Source organism: Rhipicephalus microplus, chromosome 1 (genome assembly GCF_043290135.1).
Source record: "Rhipicephalus microplus isolate Deutch F79 chromosome 1, USDA_Rmic, whole genome shotgun sequence".
Classification (NCBI taxonomy): domain Eukaryota; kingdom Metazoa; phylum Arthropoda; class Arachnida; order Ixodida; family Ixodidae; genus Rhipicephalus; species Rhipicephalus microplus.
This window is the reverse complement of record NC_134700.1, coordinates 6,701,873-6,725,646: the sequence shown is the minus strand read 5'-3', so window position 1 is coordinate 6,725,646 and position 23,774 is coordinate 6,701,873. Positions and strand designations below refer to the sequence as shown.

At 46.2% G+C, this 23,774-nt stretch overlaps 2 protein-coding genes across 13 annotated transcripts in view; both read left to right on the top strand.

Moving 5' to 3' along the window:
* gwl (serine/threonine-protein kinase greatwall) overlaps positions 1-23,774 on the top strand; it is a 517,662-nt gene that overhangs the window by 165,601 nt on the left and 328,287 nt on the right. The window lies entirely within an intron of this gene.
* On the top strand, positions 13,434-16,337 carry LOC142767434 (uncharacterized). The gene has a single exon (XM_075869101.1). It carries the CDS (start codon positions 14,434-14,436, stop codon positions 15,982-15,984), a length of 1,551 nt encoding a protein of 516 aa, XP_075725216.1. The 5' UTR covers positions 13,434-14,433; the 3' UTR covers positions 15,985-16,337.

Below are 23,774 nucleotides of genomic sequence, written 5' to 3'. Positions count from 1 at the left end.
CTCATGCTTGAGCAGAAATCAGAGGCACGCGTGGGAAGAAGCGCATAAGAATAAGAGAGTAAAGACGGCCTCCGTTGCTAGGCGACACCCGGCTAGGCGAAGCATGCGCAGACCGCGGCCCACCCATAAGGAATCTCATACAAGGAGCTGCTGCGTGTGTAGCGTGGGACCCGTCTAGCCATCTACTCAAAAAAGAGAGAGAAAAAAAAAAAGAAAGCTTTGGATGTTGTGTCGTAGCTCGGCAGATCGCGCTGATGCTTTTATTGTGTTGGTTACTGGCGTTCTATAGTTTGTAATTTGTCTCCTCTACACGTGGCGCTATAAATGTAGCTGTATTGCAAGACAAGCTCGCTGCCGGCGAGCTTAAGCTGTCTCCAGGTAAGCTAAGAAAAACCAGGTACAGAAACAATTCCTGCAAGTTGTCGTCGTGCACACCTTATCACCAGTAGAACATGTGCAGTGCAAAAGCTGCAAAGCTTTCTTTGCATATGATGGTGGGAAGACAGGAACGTCGCATCAGAATTGCCACAAGTGCAGGGCTGCTGGTCACACCACTGCCATTTCTTCGTTCTTCACTGAGAAGAAACCCCAGGTTTCATTTACCGTTAAAGAGAATCTGACGACTGCGTGCGTGATGTGGTGCACTAAAGATATGCGGCCATGTGACGTTGTTGGCGATGATGGATTACTAAATGTTGCCGACGAACTAATTGCTATCGGTGCCAAGTACGGGAGCATATCCGCCAGGACCGTGATTCTGCATCCTACGACGGTGTCGCGCAGGGTGTCCAAAGTTGCAAACGATCTCTGAGAAGTGGTGATGCCTGAGATTCAGTCAGCGATGAAGGAAGGTCGCTGCTGGACGACACTTGACATTTGGACCGACGACCACAAGAAAATTGCCTATGTCACTGCAAGGGTGCATTACGTAAGTGTGAAATGGGAACTGAGGAGCCTTGTTTTTTGTTCACTAGTGACTTTCCTCCCGAGAGAAAAACTGGAGACAACATCCGTAAGTAGATTGTACGAAGGAGCGCTAAGTTGGAGATTGATAAAAGCATGATGAGCAATGTGGTGTTCGTGACAGACCAGGGTGCCAACATAATCAGCGCGCTGCGTCCGTATGCGAGGATGAACTGCTGTGCGCACGTCCTGAACACCGTTCTTCGGAACGCGTTTGATGACAGGTACTTCGCTCAGGAACTTCCCGGCCTTTTGGAACAACTGCAAAAAGTGAAAGCTGTCGTGACTTTTTTAAAACAGAGCGGACTGACGAGCCAGCTACCACACGGTGTGTGTCAGGAGATATGCACGCGGTGGAATTCAAAGCTCACCATGATCAAGTTCGTGCTAAGTCAGTATGATGCGATAGAGAACCTCCTAGATTCAAGGGGAAATCTGCTCTTGGAAGACACCAATAAGACTTTTTGATGGAGGTCGCTGAATTCTTGGAGCCCTTCAAAGAGGCAAGCAAAAAGCTTGAGCAGGATAAAGTGGGGACGTTGCCCCTTGTACTGATGTACTACACAAAACTGAAGAAGCACGTTACTGCTGATTCGACCGACTCAGGAGAGATGTGCCAGCTCAAGTCAAGGACACTAGAATTTCTTCAAATAAAACTGCCCATAGAAGAGCTTCACAAAGTGGCAACGTTCTTGTAGTCGCCTTTTCGCCATCTCCACGTTCTTGATGAGCAGGAGAGGAAAAGTGTTCATGACAGAGTACGCGTATTGTTAATCGATGTACATCTGCGTTTGCCACAATGAAGAATGAGCATAGATCATCTTTATTATGAACCCCAGCAAAGCGTACGTCCCTTAACGAATTTAAGGAGTGGTGCGATGCTGTGGAAACTCAAACAGCCGCCGCCCCGCCGGTCTAGTGGCTAAGGTGCTCGGCTGCTGACCCGCAGGTCGTGGGTTCGAATCCTGGCTGCGGCGGCTGCATTTCCGCGGAAGTGTTGTGGGCCCGTGTGCTCAGATTTGGGTGCACGTTAAAGAACCCCAGGTGGTCGAAATTTTCGGTGCCCTCCACTACGGCGTCTCTTATAATCATATGGTGGTTTTGGGACGTTAAACCCCACATATCAATCAGCTGATAGTGAGCTTGACAGTTACCTTCGAGACAGTGACTCGTGTGAGGACATTGAAAAACTGCTTAAATGGTGGAAAGCCCATCGTAGGAAATGCTGTGGGCTTTCATTTCTTGCAAAAAAAGTACTTTGCATTCCATCCACGAGCGCCAGCAGCGAAAGCAATTTTTGTGCAGCTGGGTACATACTCCAAGACCGGCGGACCTGCTTGAAGCCGGAGAGCCTGAACACTTGCAGTTTTTGCACAATAACATGTAGATTTTTGCCTTTTTCTGGCCTTTTTGCACTCGTATTTCTGTGGCATCATTTTGAAGTGCGGTGTTATTTTAAGCGTATTTTCTATCTTTATTTCACAAAGAAGGGTGAAACCTTTTATCTGAAATAGCGTCAAGCATGCTGTGTAGCAGCTTGATTATATAATTATATTGTAAATGGCGATTACATTTCCGTGACGGCATTAGAATACGAAAAATATACATTTCATCTGTGTTTGGTGGCTGTTCACAATATATAACGTTCAAGTTTTTTTATCTTGCTGCAAGAAATTATTAATCAGGATCCTGTTAAAAAATTGTGTAAATATTGTTTCTAACGCGAGTGTAGAAAAGAGAATCAACGAAAATGTCCCGGGTTTGACTTTATCCACTTTTCATGTTAGTTGTACACTTTTCAATAAATTTTGTTGCTGTGTTTTATTTTTCTTATACTGCTATTTTAACGACTTGTCATGTGACATATAGGTAACATTTCATCAATATTCCTTGCTCCCAAACCACGATATGATTACGAGGCATGCTGTAATGGAGGACGGATTAATTCCGGCCTCCTAGAGTTCTTTAACATGCACTGAAAGATAAGTACACAAGTGTTCTTGCCTTTCGCCCCATCAAAATGCGACCGCCGTGGTTGCAGTAATCGCACCCACGTCCTACTACTTAACAGCAAGACAGCTTAACCACTGAGTTATCACCGTGGGCAAAGCAACATGTCAATGCATGTGCACACTGAATTTTTCATCTTATTCCCCGCTGCATCATTAACAATCATAGTCAACAACTAATATTCTCTAGTGAGCCGGGCCCGGGCTTAGAACCACGGCCCAGACTTGGCTCGGGCTTCATAAAGCGAGCCCGGGCTGGGCTCGGGCCGAAAAATCAGGCATGTGCAGTGCTCTAGGAGAGCAACACTTTTTGCACAGTCTCTTTGCGATGAGAGTGTAGCAGGTAAAAGTGTACGCGAGTCACTCGCTGATGACTGTCGAGCTAGCTGCGCACCAGCAATCGGGACCACGTCCTTTAAAGCAAAGTTCAGAGTTGTTGCTCAAGTGACACCTGGCCCCCTTCCCCTTTTTTTGTTTTTTTTTTTACGCTCAAAGACGGGCGGAGTGCTTCCTGTCTGCTTCGACTACAGGCCCCCCGGTTGGGGGTATCGGATCGTATCGCATGTGCCCTCCGAGTGGCGGAAATGAGCCAGATCATTTTATCTCGGCTTTTACCACGTTCGTCGCCCCCGCTCACGTTCTTTTACCTGTGCATAGAACATACTATGCGTGGAGCGACGTTATCAATTTGGAATTTATTTGGAATGTTACGCAACAGGCAAAAACTCTTCGACAGTGTCCGTATAATTTCTATTGCAGTAATGAGGTTATTGCACAATTTAGTTGAGTGTTCGAAAAATGTAGCATTCTCAAATGTTGCTTCACAAGCGCTTTGAACAAGGATAAATCTGCTCTGAATGTTCTTACTGCTCTAAACTTGTTTGAACAGGCCCTTCTGGCTAGTCTAAGCTTGCTCCAAGGCGTCTTTCTGACTGCTGCAAGCCCCTTCAAAACATTTTTCTGGCTGCTCCAAGCTTGCTACAAAAAGCACTTTTGCCTGCTCCCAGGGCTGTTCCCAAACCCATATACCCTGTTGTACCTCTGAGTGTATGACCAGACGCAAGTCTTTCACACCATGGCAACTCGAGATAATAGTGCTGGCTGAATCCCTGCCAACTGACCTGATCTTCGCGCTCAACTATCTTTCTTGTATTTTTTAGATTTTATACTTCATATTGTACCTGTGGTAAACAATGTGCTTGCTTGGCTTTAGCAAAAACATTTTTTTTTCATTTGCCATCCTGAATTTCCCAATCCTATTTTTCCAAATGTGCTGTGTATGTGTCACGCAAGCAGTTTACATGGGTCAGTAACACCACATCTTCATTATCTGACATTACTTCTGGAGTTCCTCAGGGCATCATCCTGGGTCCTTTATTGTTTCTCATCTACATTAATGACATTCCATCTCACATCATTTCTTCATTATCTGACATTACTTCTGGAGTTCCTCAGGGCAGCGTCCTGGGTCCTTTATTATTTCTCATCTACATGACATTCCCTCTAATATCTCATTAAACATACGTCTGTTTGCCGACGATTGCATCATATACCGCAAAATTATTAGTACAGCAGACTATCTGGCATTACAGCAGGATCTCGACCGAATCACATTCCTGTGCTCAAAATGGTAGATGACAGTAAACACTGCGAAATGTAAACTAATGACATTCTGCCGAAAGTAGTCAAATTCGACTTACACATATTCCCTCAACAATAAATCTATATTGGCAAGAGACCACTATAATTACCTAGGCATTAACTTCACTTCGAGTCTATCCTGGTCAACGCACATTGAAAAAAATTACTGCCATCGCATCGTGCACGCTTGGATACCTGAAACGTAATCTTCATATGGTGCCATGTATAACATGTAAACTAGCATATCAAACATTTGTCCGTCCACAACTCGAATACGCATCATTCATCTGGTCACCTCACCAAGCCTATCTCATCGACTCACTAGAATTTGTGCAAAACCGCGTTGCACGTTTCATTGCATGTGACTACAATCGCTATTCCAGTGTGACTAACATGAAGGCTTCGTTATCAATACCATCCTTAGAATTGTGCAGGAAGACAGCTACTCTATGTTTATTTCATAAAGTCATCTACAGCACGCACGTAAATACATTGCCACTAACAAAGCCCTATCGCACATCTCGCAGGCTCCATAATCAGCATAGTTTTGCTCGTCATTTTGGCCGCACCCAAGCATCTAACGCATCCGCGTTAGCATGTGCCATAGTTCTAAAGAATAACGTGATGATGTGGTATGCATTCGTGATCATGTGGCATTTAGGAATAAAATACTAACTATATATGACTGTGTTTCCTAAGCATGTATTTTATATTCGTGTTCATTCATTGTACATTGACATCTCGAACCGTTAAAAAATGTATAGTGCATATTAGTGTCATATTACTACAGTGTATGTTATTGAACATTTTAGCAATTGTATAATATGTGACTTTTGAATTCTTTTCGTTTGTTTTGTGTTCTTTTCAATAACTATTGTATAGTCCCTCTCACATAATGCTCCTACTTGAAGCCTGTGAGGTATTTGTATATAAGTAAAATAAATAAATGAATTGCCTTTGCGCACCGATTTCACTCCTCCAAGTCGCACTCGGCTACGATCCGTAGAGTCTTTACGGCTAACGCCCCAGGCTGCTATATACATTCCTATGTCGCCCTTTCCGTCTGTTCCTGATGGAGACTATCTGATGGCTGTGGTTGATTTGACCCTTACGCACCACATCGGACCACCACATACTATAGTGGTTGTTGCTAACAACACGGCTCTAATTCCTGTTCTGAACTTCTCTTCATCGACCCAAGTTCTTCTCCAAGGCATCACTTTATCCGATCTTTCCACCCTGGATGAATGTTCGATTTGTTCTTTCACCCCTGGCACTAAGACTGTCGCGAAACTTGTCATCACCCAGTAATATAGGGCTTTCCTCGACAAAATAATATCCGGCGACCTCTTACCTTCCCAAGTTGCAGCACTTCGGGGTGTTCTATTTTCTTACCTGGATATTTTTGACGTCGACGACCGTCCCCTGGGCCGCACAAGTGCCGTAGCCCACCGCATCAACACCGGCGACACCAGTTCATTTCACAAACCCCCTTACCGCGTGTCACATGCTGAGCGCCAAGTTATACAGACGGAGGTCGAGAAAATGCTCAGCAAAGACGACATTGAGCCTTTATCGAGTCCTTGGGCATCCCCTGTGGTGTTAGTTAAAAAGAAGGACAACACCTGGCGCTTTTGCGACGACTATCGCCACCTGAATTGAATCACCAAGAAGGACGTTTATTTTCTACTCCGAATCGATGATGCCCTCGACTGCCTTCATGGCGCCAACTATTTCTCGTCCCTTGACCATCGATCCGGATACTGGCAAATTTCGATCAGCAATCGCGACCGCAAGAAGACAGCATTCATCACACCTGACGGCCTTTACCAAATCAAGGTCATGCCTTTTGTGTTGTGCAATGTCCCGGCTACTTTTCAACGTATGATATACTCTCTTCTTCACGGTTTCAAATGGTTGACCTGCTTTTGCTATCTGGACGATGGAATCGTTTTCTCGCCCTCCTACGAAAGCCACCTGTCTCGTCTGTCGGTAATTTTTCACGTTTTTCGTTGCGCTGGTCTCCAATAGAATTCGTCAAAAGGCGCATTTAGAGGCTGGCAGATTAAACTACTCGGCCATATTATTGACGCCACTGGTGTTCAACTCGACCCTGACAAAGTCCGCACAGTTCGAGAATTCTTGCTTCCTTTCATACAAGAAGTTCGCAGTTTTATTGGGCTCTGCTCAGACTTCTGTTGTTTTGTCTTCAACTTCGCGGATATTGCTAGACCCCTCATGGATCTCCTCAAAAATCATGTGGCTTTTTTTTAGGGGAAAGGACCAAGAACATTCATTCGCGTCGCTGATTACCGCCCTCACATCACCACCTGTGTTGACTCATTTTGATCCAGTCACTCGAACAGAGTTTCGCACCAATGCAAGCGGCCATGGCAGTGGTGCTATACTCGCTCGGATACAGAATGGCACCAACCGTGTGATGGCCTACGCAAGTCGCCATTTGTCGCAAGTGGAAAAAAATTATTCCATCACTGAGCAGGAATGCTTAGCCCTTATTTGGGCCATTGCAACATTCCGTTTGTACTTCTACGGATGTCCCTTCGCAGTCATCATGGACCATCATTCGCTTTGCTGGCTGTCGACGCTTAAGGACCCTACAGGAAGACTTGGCCGATGGGCACTTCTATTACAGGAGTACACATTCTCGATTGTGTACTAATCTAGAAAGCCCGGCACCCCGTTGATCCACCTAACTCCACCGATTTGGAATCCGATGCCTGTGTTTTAGCCATCACTGACTTTCTGAACGTGGCCCGATGAAGACCGCCAAAATCCATCGCTTCTCACAATCATTGACCGCTTTTAATCACGTCGTATTGACCCTTCTTTTAGCAGATTCCTGCTTCAAGACTTTTTGTACCGCCGCAACTTACACCCCGACAGCACGGAACTTTTACTTGTCGTACCAGATTACCTGCGGAAAGATGTTCTGCGACAATTCCTTGACGTTCCAACTTCTGGATATCTAGGCCTCTCCAGAACTTACATACGCTTTCGATGACGAGTATTCTGGAAGGGTCTTTACCGCTCTGTTCGCCGTTACGTTGCATCTTGCTACCTCTTCCAGTGCCGAAAGAAGTCTGCGACTACCCCTGCCAGCCTTCTTCAACCTATTAAAGTTCCAGCCGAGCCGTTTTATCGAGTGGGGTTGGACTTGCTAGGCCCCTTTGCTACTTCCACAGCTGGAAATAAATGGAATGCAGTGGCCACAGATTATGTCACTCGGTATGCAATCACTGGAGCGCTACCAACCAGCTGCGCTACTGATGTTGCCGACTTTCTGCTCTACGACATTATTCTCCAGCATGGCACTCTGTCTCACCTGCTCACAGACCGTGGTCGCTACTTTCTATTTCGTGTGGTTGATGATCTACTTCGACCTTGTGCTACTCGTCACAACTTCACCACATCTTACCACCCTCAGGCCAACGGCCTTATGGAGTGCCTAAACCGCAAATTGACGGACATGCTTTCCATGTACGTATCTACAGACCACACTGATTGGGACATAGCTCTGCCGTTCGTCACCTCCGCCTATAACTCGATGCACTGCTTTCATCAGACCACCCACCCTCCACGTTGTACGCTCAGGATGCTATCACCCGTGCCCTCACGGTACGCGCGGTAGCCCACGCTTGGTTATCGTCGTCACAGACAGCCCAAAGGTCTCTTTACGACCGTCAACATAAGGATGCCGTTTTTTTGCGGGTTCTCTTGTGGCTCCCATCTCGACGTGTTGGCTTCTGCGAGAAACTACTATCGCGACACGCTGGGCCCTACCGAGTCCTTCGTCAGGTCACACCTGTGACCTACGAGATTGCCGTGACCACAAACTCATCGGCTGCTGCACCCAGGACGGAAGTAGTCCAGGTTTCTCGTCTCAAGCCCTACAACGCTGACTCGCTCATTTAACAGGCACTGAGACGATGCCTTACCAGCCAGGGTGATGATACGTGTAGGAACTGTCGCTCCAGCACAGCGGAAATGGCACCCAAAAGGAGGAAGACGACAACGTGGTTGTTGTGGTTTGGACTCTCAAGTTGCCCCGTTGGCCTGCATGACTGCGCTCTTTAAGGTGTTAGCAAGACCCGCTGTCAGTGAATAAATCTTCCCCGTAACAACATGTTACACTCTTCTCCCTCCCAAGAGAGTCTTAGGTCAGAAGGTCCAAAATAACGCTTAAGTTTGGTAACATGAACAATGTGCAAGTTTCTATCTAAGGGCAACATGAAGCAGCTGATCTCATAGTTCACTGGTGAGACTTTGCATAGAATCTTGTTGGGACCTTCTATGACAGAACTCAGTTTGCCATTGTTAAGATGCAATGATGTCTCGTAGAGGACAAAGTCACCAATTCAAAAATCAATTGGAAGAATTTTTTAAAATAGATTACTTTGTTCTTATTCTGGTATGAAATAGAATTGTTAACAGCAGCTTTCTGCGCTTTTCCCACTGTTCGTTCTCGCTGTTTAAGTACAGCTGGATAAGATTGAATTTCATACATCAGGAAGGATGGTGCATAGCCGGTAACTTTGTGAGACATTCAATAGTATTCGTCTATTACCTCTAACAGTAGCGTAGTCCAACACTTCTGTAGCTTGTCGTTGATCTTGCACTTACGTCTGGTCACGATAGTCTGGTATGTCCACTCGGTCATATCACTGCATTGTGGTGATGGCATTAGGTGAAAAGTTGGTGTATTGGGTTATGTTTTAGAAACTGTTTAAATTTTCCTGCCATAACTCTAGTTCCATGATCTGAAAAGAACTTTTGTGGTTTCCTGGCAGCAAAAATGGTTTTTAAGCACGAGATGTAGGCGATGCTGTTCTTACTTTCATGGGTTAACGCCCATATGTAGCAAGTAGCATGGTCAATAACCAAGTGAATAAACCTCTCTGATGAGACAGTAGTGTCCGTCGCATAAGGGTCAAAAGGCTCTTTAGTAGAAGGCATAGATCCAAGTGTCCCATACTTCTTTGTTTTTGTCTTCTTGCATCTCTCGCATGTATCACAATACCGATTGCCGGCTGCAACATCTGTTACAATATCTGGCCAATAATATTGGGGCAGCTAGGGTGAGTTTGAGTTTATTCAACCACGTGACAAGTACACGAAAATACATGGTATACGTGGTTTGGTGCGAAGGGAAAAAAGCTGCAGTTCACAGTTTGACTGGCCCATTCACCCAGAAAAAAAAAATCTAAAATACAAATTTACAAAAAATTACAAAAATTACAGGCAGCGGAAAGCGACAATACAAAAGGAAACACGCATGTGGCCCATGACAGCAAATAATAGAATCACAACTCTAAAGTACATACAAAAATATTCATAACAAAGCAATGCATGAAAGAATAAAAACTGAATAATCATTACAAAAATCACCCAACATTCATTTACAACACAATCAGCACATCCGATTTAACATTTCAGTTTTAGACAATATACGCAGATTATCAGTTGTTAGTTTCCATTTGTTCATCACACTTGGAAGGTGGTAACGTAGTGTTTCAAATCCATAGTTTGTACGAGGACAAGGTACGTGCCAAGTCTCCGTACAGCTAGTAACGCGACTGGCAGGATTTGCTTGCAAGGTGGCCAAGGTGCGTAAAAAGATACTTCCTCTGCGTATTTCCGATTTCTGGTATTCGTAACAACAGGTAATTCTTAAAATTCTACATTTTGCAAATATTGAAGCAGTGTGTGCATTATAAGATACACCTTCAATGCACCGCAAGGCATTTTTTTGTAACACGACCAGGTTCTTTAGAGATGCTTTAGAGCCTGTAGACCAGACCAAATGACAATAGTGTAAATGTGAAGAAAAAAGAGCATTGTACACTAATATTTTTCGTTTCACAGGTAGTATGTTCTGGCATCGACGCAACACACCTAGAACTTTACAAAGTTTGTGACTAATGGGTTCTGCATGCTAGTTCTATGCCATGTGTTCGTGAAAATGGACACCGAGAGTTTTAACTGTTTGGCAAAGTTTAATTTCAACGTTATTAAGTATTAGCTTGTGAGACGTTTCTCATTTGGTATGTCTAGTCTGCCAGTAAGTTTTATTAAGAGCTACCTCAGTAACAAGTGGTTCATGTCAATTGCCATCTTTCAATGTGCAAGTTAATTAACGTCGGTGTTCCACAGGGATCAATTTTAGGCCCACCTTTATTTTTGATGTTAATGATCTACCTACCATTCTTACAAGGACCAAGGGCATACTTTACGCTGACGACACAACCATCTTTCAGTCATCTAAATCAGTTTCTTCACTCCAGTCTGACCTCAACACAGATTTACATAACATAATTTTATGGTGCCAGGCCTATTATTTTAAGGGGGGAGGCTACCCTGGAGACCGAACTTTTTTATTTTTTAAGATATCTGGATGAAACTTTCAGGGGTTGTTCACTACAATAAAACTAGCACAACTGCTAAGTTTCACGAAGCTGTGTTTCTTAGTTCCAGAGTTATTGAGGTTTAACTGGGTGCTTCACATGGGTGCCTGAGGAAGAGTCGTGAGAAATCCCAGGACATAGTAGAAAGCTGAAATTTATTGTGGTCATTCCTTGATAGCTATCCCAGGGCGCTACAAAGCCGTTTTTTTTTTAATTTCACCCCCCCCCCCCAAATTTTCACGCAACTTTGAATTTGATGTAACCAGTAATGACCAGATTCATCAAAAATTAATTGTTTATTATAAATTAACAGCACCAATTTTCAAAAAAAAAAGGAGCTTGTTACGCCCTTGCAAGGTCACTCAGGAACAGAATAAAAAAAACGGCACACAAATCTGCTGAACGGTTTGAGTTCTTGCTTTCCTCAGCACCACAACTAGCAAAAAAATCCGTTCTGAGAAAACAGGCCGAGAAAGTTCAAAACACGTGTTTTCTTCAAAAAGCTCCAGCACAGTAGCTAGATGTGTCCTGGTGCACTCTTTTCTTCTTTTGCCTGGCCTCCATCTTCTCTTGGTGTCTTTTAGGATTCTTTTTTAGGCGTAAAGCGTCTTTTTCACGAGCTCGCTGGATGGCCAGATGACCTGGTTGAAGTCCAATGGAGTCCGATATCACTTGGGTTGCTTTGCAGCAGCCGGCATTGTAGCGCAGCACTGCTTCATGCAGTGCTGTTTCTATCGCGATCAAGGATGAGTGTTGTTCCTTCGGCATCAGAGACCACAGAGTGGAGTGGAATGATTCTGAGGCAGCGCTGAAGAAGCGACTTTTGTGACAGTCTTTCGTAGATGGGCAGCATAGCTGCAGCGGCATAGTCCGGTAGGCTGTGTTTATGTTTTGGCTGTGGCTCACGCTTTGCCTCTGCAGCTCTATGGCGGCACCACGATTAAGCCCCCTCTGGGCAAAGTTCATGGTGAGGGTCCTGGTCAGTCGATGTGACGTGGTGATATGTTGCCATCACTGCACGCTGCATGGCTGTTAGGTCAGTTGAATTGTTTCTCAGGGCCCAACCATAATATCCTGTCAGCTTTTCAATGAGGGCTTTAGTCAGCTTCCCCTTCCCACTCAGTGGCTTATCACTTTTCTGCACAATGTTTCGAAGAGCACTTCCAATCCTTTTCTGAACATGGTTCAGACATTCTTCTTTTACAATTGGCACTAGCCCGTACACATTCTCGTCTGTGAGGGCAGCGAGGGTACGGCTGTCTCCGTCGGACACAAGAGTGGCGTACCGCAGGCCATGCTTGGATACAGACCGCCCAAATAGAGTCAAGCCTGCCTCCACTTCCATGCTTCTCGGTTTTGCGTCTGTGTTTTTCTGGCAAATGTGGTGCTTCTGCCAGCTTTCGTATGCTGCATCTCCAGGTTTGGACCCTGCTTGGCATCCAAGGCAGTGGTTTAAAAGAACTACAGCATCCAAGATGAGACCTGTAAAGAAGTCAATTACCGATCCCACTCCGATGTGTGACCCCGCTTATGCCATGTGCCATCGTACACTACGGTGATGTCCTTGCAGAAGCTGGGGTCCATTTCTTTATATGTTTTGATCACTGCTGTGGCAGAATCAGCATAAAACTTCTCCAAAGCGGTGGCCTCTGGCTTCCTGAACCTCTCTTTCAAGTGCTTTTGAAACGTCTTGTGGTGAAGACCTCTGTAAGAGACGTTCATGGCAGCCCAAAAGTCATTAAGAGCTGTTTGCCCCTTGCCTATTTGCTTTATAGCCATTATGGCGCGGACATTTACATCGAAGGCCTGCGTGTCCTTTTTGCGGGGTGATGTCCATAATTTATCGACGGTGCCACAAAAGGCGCACACGACTTCAAGTTTTGTTGCAAGTCCAAGCTTGGTGCTCTCTCGGACAGTCATAGCACCTTTCAAACATTCTTTGCACACTGTGCGGCTGAGCACGACGTTAAAGATGTTCATTTGAACGAGCGAAAAATGTTCGCCCTCACTTGTCACTGCAGGTGCAAGAGCCAGCTGCATCAGTTGAAATTTCTTCTGCGTCGCCGGCGTAGACTCGAGTTCAGCGCGAACGGCGTCACGACGTTTCGCATTCGCATCGATTTCTTTCTTCGTTAGGAAACGCGTCCGCAGATGAAGCGACGGTCCACTCACGCTCGATGGCGGCACCGATTCAGACGAAGAGCTGGGTCCGGCGATATCAGAAGCACTCGGTGTCACACTGGATGGCATCGATTCGGAGCACGTGTCGAGCCCGGCGATCTCGGAAACACTCGGTGCTTTTGCGGCTCCAGCCACACTCGTTGTGTCGGATTCTCGACTGGCGACAGCCGACAACACAGTTCCGTCGCTGCAAGCGTCTACGCAGTCGGCACCCGCAGCAGAATAGCGGAATTTCGATGATCGTACAAGCCGCATAGCGCGCCTCCGCGCAGCGGACTTCCGCACTGACTTCGGCTTCGTTGCCGGCATCGCCCGCAACAACAAAGACGAAAGGCACAGAACTAGTGCAAAAAGAAAAAAAAAACGAGAGAAAATGATCGAAAAGATAGCACAAGGCGAAGAGCGACTCGTAGGCAGACGTCTGTCGAGGCGGACGGAGCAGAGAGCAACAACGAAGCGAGCGCGCTGGACGCGCCATCGAGAGGAGCGACCGCCCCCGCTGCTGCACAGCAGCTAATGGCGGGCACGCTTTCTCCCGCGAGATATGAATGCGCTGCTCTAGCCAATCAGCGCTCCGCATCGCATCGCGGGAAAACGCCAATAGCGTCTTAACTGTGCTGCCGACGCCATTTTGCAAGGCGGCGAACGAGAGAGAAAGAATTCACGGTCAAAACAACACCAAGATGGCGCGGGACGCGCATTTGTAATCTGCAGTAGGCTCAAGTAGAGTGTACTAGAACCTATTCTAGTACACTCTAGCTCAAGGCATGGCAACCGCAGCGGCGCCCTATTGGTCACACTCTGGCAGGGACGCCGCCGCGACGTGCGCCTATCAACGGCCTCCGCGCCGTACTCTCGTTGCCAGGTTGCGCCGTCGCCCTGTTGCGCCCGCGAAACACGCCGGCCACAGCCGGCCCGGTAGGTATTCTGTGGGTGTTCTGTGGTGGTAGGTATTCTGTGGTGTTCTGTGGTGGTAGGTATTCTGTGGTGTTCTGTGGGTGTTCAATGCGGCTCTCGCACGCCTCATCGACCACATCCCGCGAGACACTGCTTACGAGGTGCGCGCTGCGGTTTATGCGGACGACATCGCACTCTTCACCAGTGGCCCCACCCTTCGTGGTCAACAAGTCCGCCGGGGACTACAAGCTGCCATTGACACAGTGGACGGTTTCGTCACAGGCATCGGGCTCCAGCTCTCAGCCGCCAAGACGCAGGCCATGCGCGTCCACCCGGAGGGCACGAAGTGCTTCGTCGGTGCGCAGCTCGTCCTTCGCGGCCACCGACTCCCGTGGGGGCGCAAAGTGCGCTATCTTGGCCTCACAATCGACCACCGGCTTAACTGGAGCCCCGCACTGGCGTCCATCCGCAGCGACACACGGAGGATTGGCGGCATGGCCTCCCGCATTCTTGCCAATGGCGGGGGCTGCTCCCCGGACATCGCACTGCGTTTTTTCAACGCGGTAGCGTCTGCCAGGGTTCTCTACGCCGTCCCGCTCGTCGCACTACGACCTGTGCAATGGGCTGCGCTGGACAACCTCCACCGTGGCGTGGTACGCCGCCTGTATGGCCTGCCGCACACGTCGCCGATCGGCCCCACCCTGGCGGAGGCTGGCGAGACGTCCCTCTCACTTCGGGCGAGAGGCAGTGCGTTACGCCACATACACCGCATGTACCTCACGTCCGAGGGACGACGCCTGGCTGGACGACTCCTTGATCGTCCCCACTCGGGCATGGGTCAGCGCGCCTTGGAGTACGCTGCGCTCGTGCCCGACCCACCTTACTGCGGCTTGATCCCGATCCCGCCGCACCAAGATCCTGGTCTCGAGATCAACACCACCATCCCTCGCATCAGATCAAAAAAGCACACGTCTTGGTCTGCCCTCCACCAGGAGGCTGTCGCGACGATAGAGGAGCGGCTCGCTGGCCGAGTCCTGCTGTACACCGACGGCTCAGTCGCAGCAGACGGTTCGGCGGCAGCCGCTTGTTTCGCCCCATCCCTTGGCATCCGTGTGAAGTGCCGCCTTCCCCTGAGTGCCTCTTCCACTGCTGCTGAACTTGCCGCGCTTGATCTCGCGGCTGATCAACTCGTTGACTTCCTGCCCCAGTCGGCAGCAGTGGTGTGTGACTCTCGCGCCGCCCTCCTCACACTTGCTCGCGGAGAACGTGGCGCCCCCGTTGCGCAACGCCTCGCGCGGAAGTTCGCGGTGATCGTGAGGAATGGTTGTGATGTTGTGTTCCAGTGGGTGTCGTCTCATGTTGGATTACTTGGAAACGAGACAGCGGACGCACTCGCCAAGGAGGCTCACCACTCCAGCACACCTATTTCGACGTTCATCTGCGCGAGCGATCTTGCGCACCTACGTATTGCGCGCCATGTGCGCGCTTTACACCCGGACCCACGTGTGGCTGCAGGACTCCCCCCACGACCGCTGCCGCGGACCGGCATCAGCAGACGTGCCCGGGCCTTCCTGCTTCGGCTTCGCACCGACTGTTCCCGCACCGCTGCAAGGCAGTTTCGATTCACCAGCAGCGGGAGCCCTTCGTGTGCCGAATGCCCGGCAGAGGAGACCACCGAGCACATCCTGCTACACTGCCCAGGCTACACGGAACAACGCCGGCGGCTCTTCGACGCCTACGGTCGTCTGGGACTTCCACACGTGAGCCTCGACCACCTCCGGTTTCCCCAGGCCCCCCGCTCGAGCCTCATGCGGGCCTTCGAGGCCCTACTCGAGTTCTTCGGCGACGCCGCTCTCATCGCGCGCCTCTAGCGCGGCCGGCACGCACGTGGCCGTGTTTGTTTACGTGCCGGGCCACGCCCACCTCCTCTGTCGCTTCGCCCTCATCGCGCGCCCCGCAACCACGTGTCTGTGTTTATTTACACTGCGGGCCACGCCCACCCCCTCTCACTCTTGCCGCGTGGTGCTCCTGTTCCCTCTCCATCCCGGCTCGCCTGACTGCTTTGCCCTTCCCGGGGGCAGCGCGGGCTGCGTCCAAGACCGCCCTCTGTGTTCTCTCTCTCCTATCCTTTCCTCCTCAACCTTACCTCCCTCTCCCCTTCCCCAGGCACTGCGCCGTGCTCCCGACCGGGTTGCAGAAATTAGGTGCCTTTTCTCATCTTCTAACCACTACCCCCCCCCCCCCCCCTTCCCCCGCGCGGAGCCGTGTCGGTGACTTCGCTTGAAAGACAGTAACAGCTCCGCGCTTATCTCTTCACTTTCCCCAATAAAGAACCTCTTCAGTTTCTGTGGGTGTTCTGTGGCCGGCCATAGAACACCTACCAGTTTGGGCCGGCCTCAGTGCGCGCTGACTGCGCATTTTCACGTGCGGCATGTTCGGCGCCTGCGCCGTTGTCGCCACTTCAAGGAAGCCAATATCGGAAACACGACGCTCCGTGCACCTTTGTTTCTGGTTGGAGCAGTTCGGAAAGAGTTGCAAGTTTAGTTTGACTCTGATGCTACTAAGGTACTGTACCACCGAACATTAGGGCTTATGGTCCGCCTGCCCGTCGAGATGTGTAAGCGCGTTTGGACTCCATCGAGGAACGACGAGGTACCGCACATCACAAAGTGGAAGTATTGTAGGAAAATTAAAAAGCAATACTGTGTTGTGGGCGCCTTCCGCAGGCAAACTTCTGTCTGTCGTGAGCACTTGTGTTTCGCGTACGTGCTCGTCAACAACAAGCTACCGCATGCGAGTGCCCGCGCGATCTGCAGAAACTCGCATTTATCTTGTGAGATCAAGCTACGTCTGGGTAACGCGCTTGTGCTCTCTTGCCGTGCACTTTTTTTTTTTGTAATAAACGCCCGGCGTCATAATCCAGGCCAGCGTTCTTTTCTTCTCTAGGAATTAACTTTTCTTATGTGTGCGCTGGTGTGAAGCCAATAAAACAAGCGCGAGAGAGGCGGCATGCCGCTTGAAGAGCTCCTTTCAAAGGATCCTTCTCAGGATGGCCGACATTCTCCTCGCCATGAGTCTATCTGACAGAACGACTGTCCAGTGAATTAAGGATGGTAGGTGCGCAAGTATTCTTTTTCAAAAACAATTTGTGCCCCAGAAAGTTTTGTACTAAAAGTGTATGACTGCATGTATGCATAAAGTGCACGCATGAACTGAAACTCCTTCCACGGAAAGCTTTAAATTATAAGCGATTTGTAGCCATAAGACAATTCTTCAACATCTGTATTAGAAGATTAAGCAAAAATCTTTATCCTATAACATTCAAAATAACATCACTTTTAATAAAACTTCCGAAACTATGTAAGCACAGCTTAGCCATTTGCTTCAGGATATGCTGGGCATCCTTCTATGTTCCTTCTTACTCAGACTTTTAAAGATCGTGCGGTTTTGCGAACTGCGCCCCATTGGTTTTAGCAAGTGGTTTTCAGCAATAAGCGTCCTAATAAAAAACAGTTTTGGCAGCTTAAAGGAAACAATATGCCAGCGTGTTTGCCTTAAGCTCCACACCGTATTGTGGCTGTTTTCTATTGCCTCTGATGCTTCATAACTTATGCATTAATTTTGGTGACTAGGAGTATGCACAGGTGGAATGTTAATAGCGCACTAAAAATGAAGACACAAAGAAGGCACACACACGCACACTTTTGGAGTAGGAAGACCTAGATAATGGCGGTTCAGCACGGGGTGCCCAGTGCAACCAATAATCTTGTACCAGTGATATGCCTAACAATTTTGAAGATTTTATGAGCCGGTTGGGAGAAATAGAGCAGAAAGGAAGCTAACACTGATGAAAATAGCAGATGTAATTAGAATAAATACTTTCACTTGTAACGGGCTATTTCTTTACATATGGTGCATATTTATTCACTTCAAACAGTAAATATCATTGACAATAAGCAAAACAGTGTGCCACAAACAGATATTTCTTCATATACAAAACCTGTGCTTTTAGTAACTCGCTCAATGCATCTTCCAGTCTCTCAGATGTTTGATTGCTTTTTGCCCACGTTGGGTAAGTCAGTGGCAAGCTTGAGCAGCTTCTTTTTTATGTTAGAAAGCCTTTTGAAAGCAAAGCATTTTTTAAAGAACAAAGGCACTTTGAGCACGTATTGTAATAAACGCCCGGCGTCATAATCCAGGCCAGCATTCTTTTCTTCTCTAGGAATTAACTTTTCTTATGTGTGCGCTGGTGTGAAGCCAATAAAACAAGCGCGAGAGAGGCGGCATGCCGCTTGAAGAGCTCCTTTCAAAGGATCCTTCTCAGGATGGCCGACATTCTCCTCGCCATGAGTCTATCTGACAGAACGACTGTCCAGTGAATTAGGGAGGGTAGGTGCGCAAGTATTCTTTTTCAAAAACAATCTGAAAAGATCTATATCTATCTAGAGGCCTGCATCTGGGTGCTATCGAGCTCACCTCCTTAACTTGGTATGAACTGAAAAAGGCACAGCAGAGAATGACAATATGACGAACATGACTGTAATGAAACCCTTTTTTTCCAGTCACAGGCAGCATATGTCGTACACTGTGGTATGCGTCGCACATGATGGCAGTTTATAAATATTGGCAATTTAAATAAAATCTGGCACTGGCAGCCTTGACCAAAATAATACAAAGAATAACAATCTGTAATTCTGCACAGCAGTCAAGTATTTTACCACAGAGCCATGGCATGTCTTGAAACAGCTTATTGAAAAAAGATCCTATGCAGGCATTATATCAGTGTAATGTTAAATATGGCTGTAGGGCCGGCACTGTAGTCTGATTAAAAGGTAGTAAACTTGACATATGTGTACTTAAAATATAGCTGTCATGTTGGGTTAATGCCAATTGTGGTTCCAGGGTGGCCTCCGCTTTTGTAAGTCATAATAAAGATTTCATATGACTCGGCAAACTACATTCAAGTGTTGCTCGACCACGTAGAAATATGCTAATGAACAATCTTCACATTGTCGTACCATAGCATGCACTTTGTTGTGATGAAACTGGCAGCTGTGCTGTAAGATTAGTGCCGACGTGTCAGACCATAAGTTACCCTCTGAACTCCTGTGTAGTTAACGTTTTTGGTAAGTCCTTGATGAGCACGAAACTGCTAGATTTATCAAAACACATTCATTCATGCAATGACACTTGGCTCAATGCCAAATATTGCATCATAGGCATCATCATTATAGACTACTTTGCATGAAATAGATTTCCACAATGTGTGAAATATCCCTAATTTTCCTTCCTGAGTTCTTTTCTGTATTTTTTTTCTTCATGTTAAACCACCTTTGTTTCTCATGTGCAGTTCTTGATTATTTTCTTTAACTTTTGAAAGAGCTCCAGTCAACGAAAAACAATCTCATTTTATTGTACTCTTACAATTGATACAGTGTTGGCTTTAACAGTTAGTCGAAGGAAACTACAGCCTTGTGATAAACATTGCTATATCTTTCACTACACTAGCCTGTTCATTGTTAGTGTTTTCTCATCATTTCAGACAAAAGACATTGGTAAAAGAAGGCATATTTAAGACAACGCATAGCACTGTGATGTCTTGAATGTGGCTTCTTTTGTTGGTGTCCTTTGTTTGCGCTACCATCAATTGTCATGCTACCATACCAACTAGCCCAAATCACCATCCTCACAAATCATAGTATATGCATAGTGAACCACAATTCCCAATTCAGAACACTTGAAATAATGTAGCACAAGATTTATCAAAGCACTCACTGCATGTGTATGCGCTTCATTTAGATGTAAAGTGCATCAGTTCTTGTACTGGCATCAATGTCTTTTCTTGTCACCTGCAGTATCATCCCTCTCGTTTGGGTCGGCCTAATATGCTGTACGAAGGAGGGCGCTTTATGCTAATGAGCTCCAACTTCTTAGCACTACCTTGTTTTGTGCATTGTTTCAAGTCATGGATTTATATAACAGGGTAGCAACAATCACAACTGTGCATATTTTTGATAGTTGACAGTACTCATAACAAACAATCAAAACCCTCAAAAGCTTCTACCTTACGAGTTACAAATTTGTGAGGAGGGAATGCAACTAGCACTTCCAATATCGCATTATTAATGATACTAATGAAAACAAATGAAGAAAACAAAGCACGAAGCCATCAAAAGTGTTTACTAGATTCATATTACCTCCTTTAAAAAATGAACCATGAAATAATGCGGCAACTTGGCATGCTATTGTGCTGCTATCATTTGGGAATCCCATACTGGCACTCTTTGACAGGAATATACACATTTCTGTGGAAACATCCCTACGTCAATCACTTGAATTTCATGCTTCATAAATTGCTCATGATTTTAAAGGAAAAGTTAGGAGATCATGATAACAGCTGATATTTTTTGCATAGCTGTCTACCGCTGGCATGCACAATAAGGAAAGAAATGTTTAAGATTGTGTGGGATTTTAATCTGGGCAGTCCACGTGGCAGTCAAGTGTTTTACCACAGGGCCACGCTTGTGCTTGAAGCTACTTTTCAAAAATATCCAAATCAGGTGTCGTATAAGGTAAGGAATCACATCAACACAGGTTATATAGTGTGCTAGAAGAATAAGACAACAAGGTGCCATACATGGTAGGTTACTTAACAAGTGGGTGATTAAAGCTGCCCAACCATTACAAATGGCTCAGCCATAATTTTGTCATCAGCTAGAGCATAAACAAAGTGCATATAATGCCTCTTCAGTGTGTATTGGACCTCGCTTCTCCTTAAAATCATTACGTAGAACGTATTTCTTACATTGCAAAACACAGATATGTTGCATGTGTTTTTCTGTTTCTTGATGACTAATAAAAGTGGACAATTTAGTAATTGAGAATAACTGTTCATTCTACCTGATGCCATAATTTCTAGTATGAATCCAGGTACTCAAGATCAAATCATCTGCCCGAGTCTTGGCCAATTCCCCTGGGTGGCTTGGTTCCAATCATCTAAGGAGCATAAATATCAAGATTAACATATGTATTATTTCAAGTACCACATATTTTGCTACACACTTGTAACTCCTTGCCACAGTCACATTTTTCTGAACCAAGTGCGTCAGAAAATTGGGAAATTTCAACTCGTTTTTCTGACCCAAGGTAGCTGCCATTTTGTTTATCCCCACATGTGTACGAGCACTCATGAAACTTGAAACAACTCCCACAAGTTGCATGCATATACGAAATGTGTTAAAAAAATAATGTTTTTCACTAACACCTTCACTGATTGTGGTACAACATTTTAAGCATTGCTTCCCTTAAACTATTCCCCTCTACTGGCAATACAGTGTTTCAATGGTTTCTTATATTTTTGGAAAGCTTCTTGGAACGCACTAATGGCCTACAAGTATCTTCTTGTATTGTCCAGGACCTTCTGTATGGTTTGGAAATGGCATCTGTTAATGTAGTTTATGTTTGGAATAAATAAAATGAAATTTCATGACATTAATTTGTTCTAACACCCACTTCGTCAGCAATTTCTCCAACAGTCAATAGGGATATCCTCAAATCACTGTAGGAACTCTCAACGTGGTCATTATCTGTTTATGTACAAGGTGGTCCAGGCTTGGCATTGTTATCGATCTACATTATGTCATTATCAGAATGCTTGAACCACTCGTAGCACCGAGTACAACTCCTATAATGCTCCCCCGTATGCTTGATGAAGCAACCAAATCTTTATGTGAAAGTTTTCCCAAATTTTCGCTGTACTTCACACACACACACACATTGTTCTTCCAGCACTTTGACATTTGGGCACTAATTCAAAGAAAAGCTAGTTTATGTGCTCACTTTAGTGGCTGTAGCGTGCAAACCAAAGGTCAGAGTGAAGCAGGGCTAATTGACAGTTTTGCTTGAAACCTGCCACTATGTGGAATTAGTACTTTTTACAGCGAAAGCTGTTATGTCATCACAACTCGGGTCACGTGCAGTTGTCCGCCATCGCCGCCGGTGTCCTTAACCACATCGCTCGAAATTAAACCTAGCACCAATGACACAGTGGGGCTCGAACCCGAGTCCGCTGGGTGCCAGCCCGGTATTGCACCACTGAGCCACAGCGGTGCTTGGGACTTGTTGGCAAGCTTGCCTTAGGCAGGCTTAATGTCAAAAAAGCAATCGCGTTAATATGACTTACAAATCGTTTTAAAACAGCAAAAGAACAACCAGTCGCCGCACAATGCGAATAATGTAACGAGTGGGTAATCCAATACTCCAACCAATTACAAAAGTTTGTTCTTGTTCCCCTATTAACTGTGGCACATACCCACTTCAGCCATTATTCCTCATCGTCCTCAGCCACTGCATGAACAATTGGCTCAAAATACCTTGCAAGTGTTTAGCGGATACACGCTTCTCAGAAAATGATGAAAAATAGCATAGTGAATGTCGGCCTACTACCAAAGAAATTTTATTATTAGTACCCTAGTGGGTATCATGCATCTTTGCTTGCAGTAGTTACCCAATGAGCGTTTTAAAAGGCTCTGAAAGGCCGCTCTTCTAGTTCTTGCTGTGACTGTGCTCCATCTTCTGCGCAGACCTGGCATTTTTTTTAACACAAATCATACCTCCTGTTGTATCCCTCCATATTAGCATTAGATACCAGCAAATCATCACCATTCATCGTTTTTGAGTCATTATCTTACGTGCACTCTAGGTCAAAGGCTTCTGCCAATAATATGCAACTAACCCTATTCTGTGGAATCTGGTTTCACTTTATGTGAGTGAACTTTCATATTTTGTGACTTTATCAACCCGCTGCCATCCTTGCCTATAGCGTTCATCCCTTGGTACCTATACTATAGCTCTAACTGACCTGTGGTTATCTGTCCTGCACAATGTTGAACACAAAGACCTTCTCAAGTGCAGTTAGATTAGCAGAGTTATTTCAAGATTTGGAAAACTTCGAGTGGAATATAATTGACCTCAGAGATATTAGAACTGGAAAGGCACATACATCACTAATGGGCCCACTGCTACAGAGGGATTTCCGATAAAACAGTGCGGCATGGGGTTTCTAGTTCACAGAAACATTGCCGGAAACATTCAAGAATTGCATATTGTCTGTGAAGGGCCAGCAAACCTACTCATCCAGCTAAATAAGATATAAACTTAAAGTGGTGCAGGCGTTTGCTCCTCTGTTTGGCCTTTACTATGAAGAAGCAGTAATAGGCAAGTATATTGAATATGCAATGCAAGAGAACTATACTCAGTACACCATAGTCATGAAAGGCTTCAGTGTGAAAATAGGAAACAGAAAGGTGAGGTGATGAGCTACAATATTAGCATTAGGGTTGATACTGGGACTTCATCTTGGATCAAGTAGTGCCATATAGTGGCCAAAAGTATCAAATCGAATACTAAAGGTTTTATTGACAATTAAAAGAAAATCAAATTTGCTCATGCCCTCGAGCACACAGCACGGTAAGAAACTGCAGTCGAACACATTGTCATGAAGAAACAAAAGTCATGCCTCATTACAAGTCTTCAGGCTCTCGTCCTGATCTTATGGTGTTTCCAGCAGCCAAAAACCTGCGATCGCTGGCCACCTCAGCAGATGCGAGCGCATCAGAAAGCAATTTTTGTAATACCTGTATAAAGTGCAGTTCAAAACTCT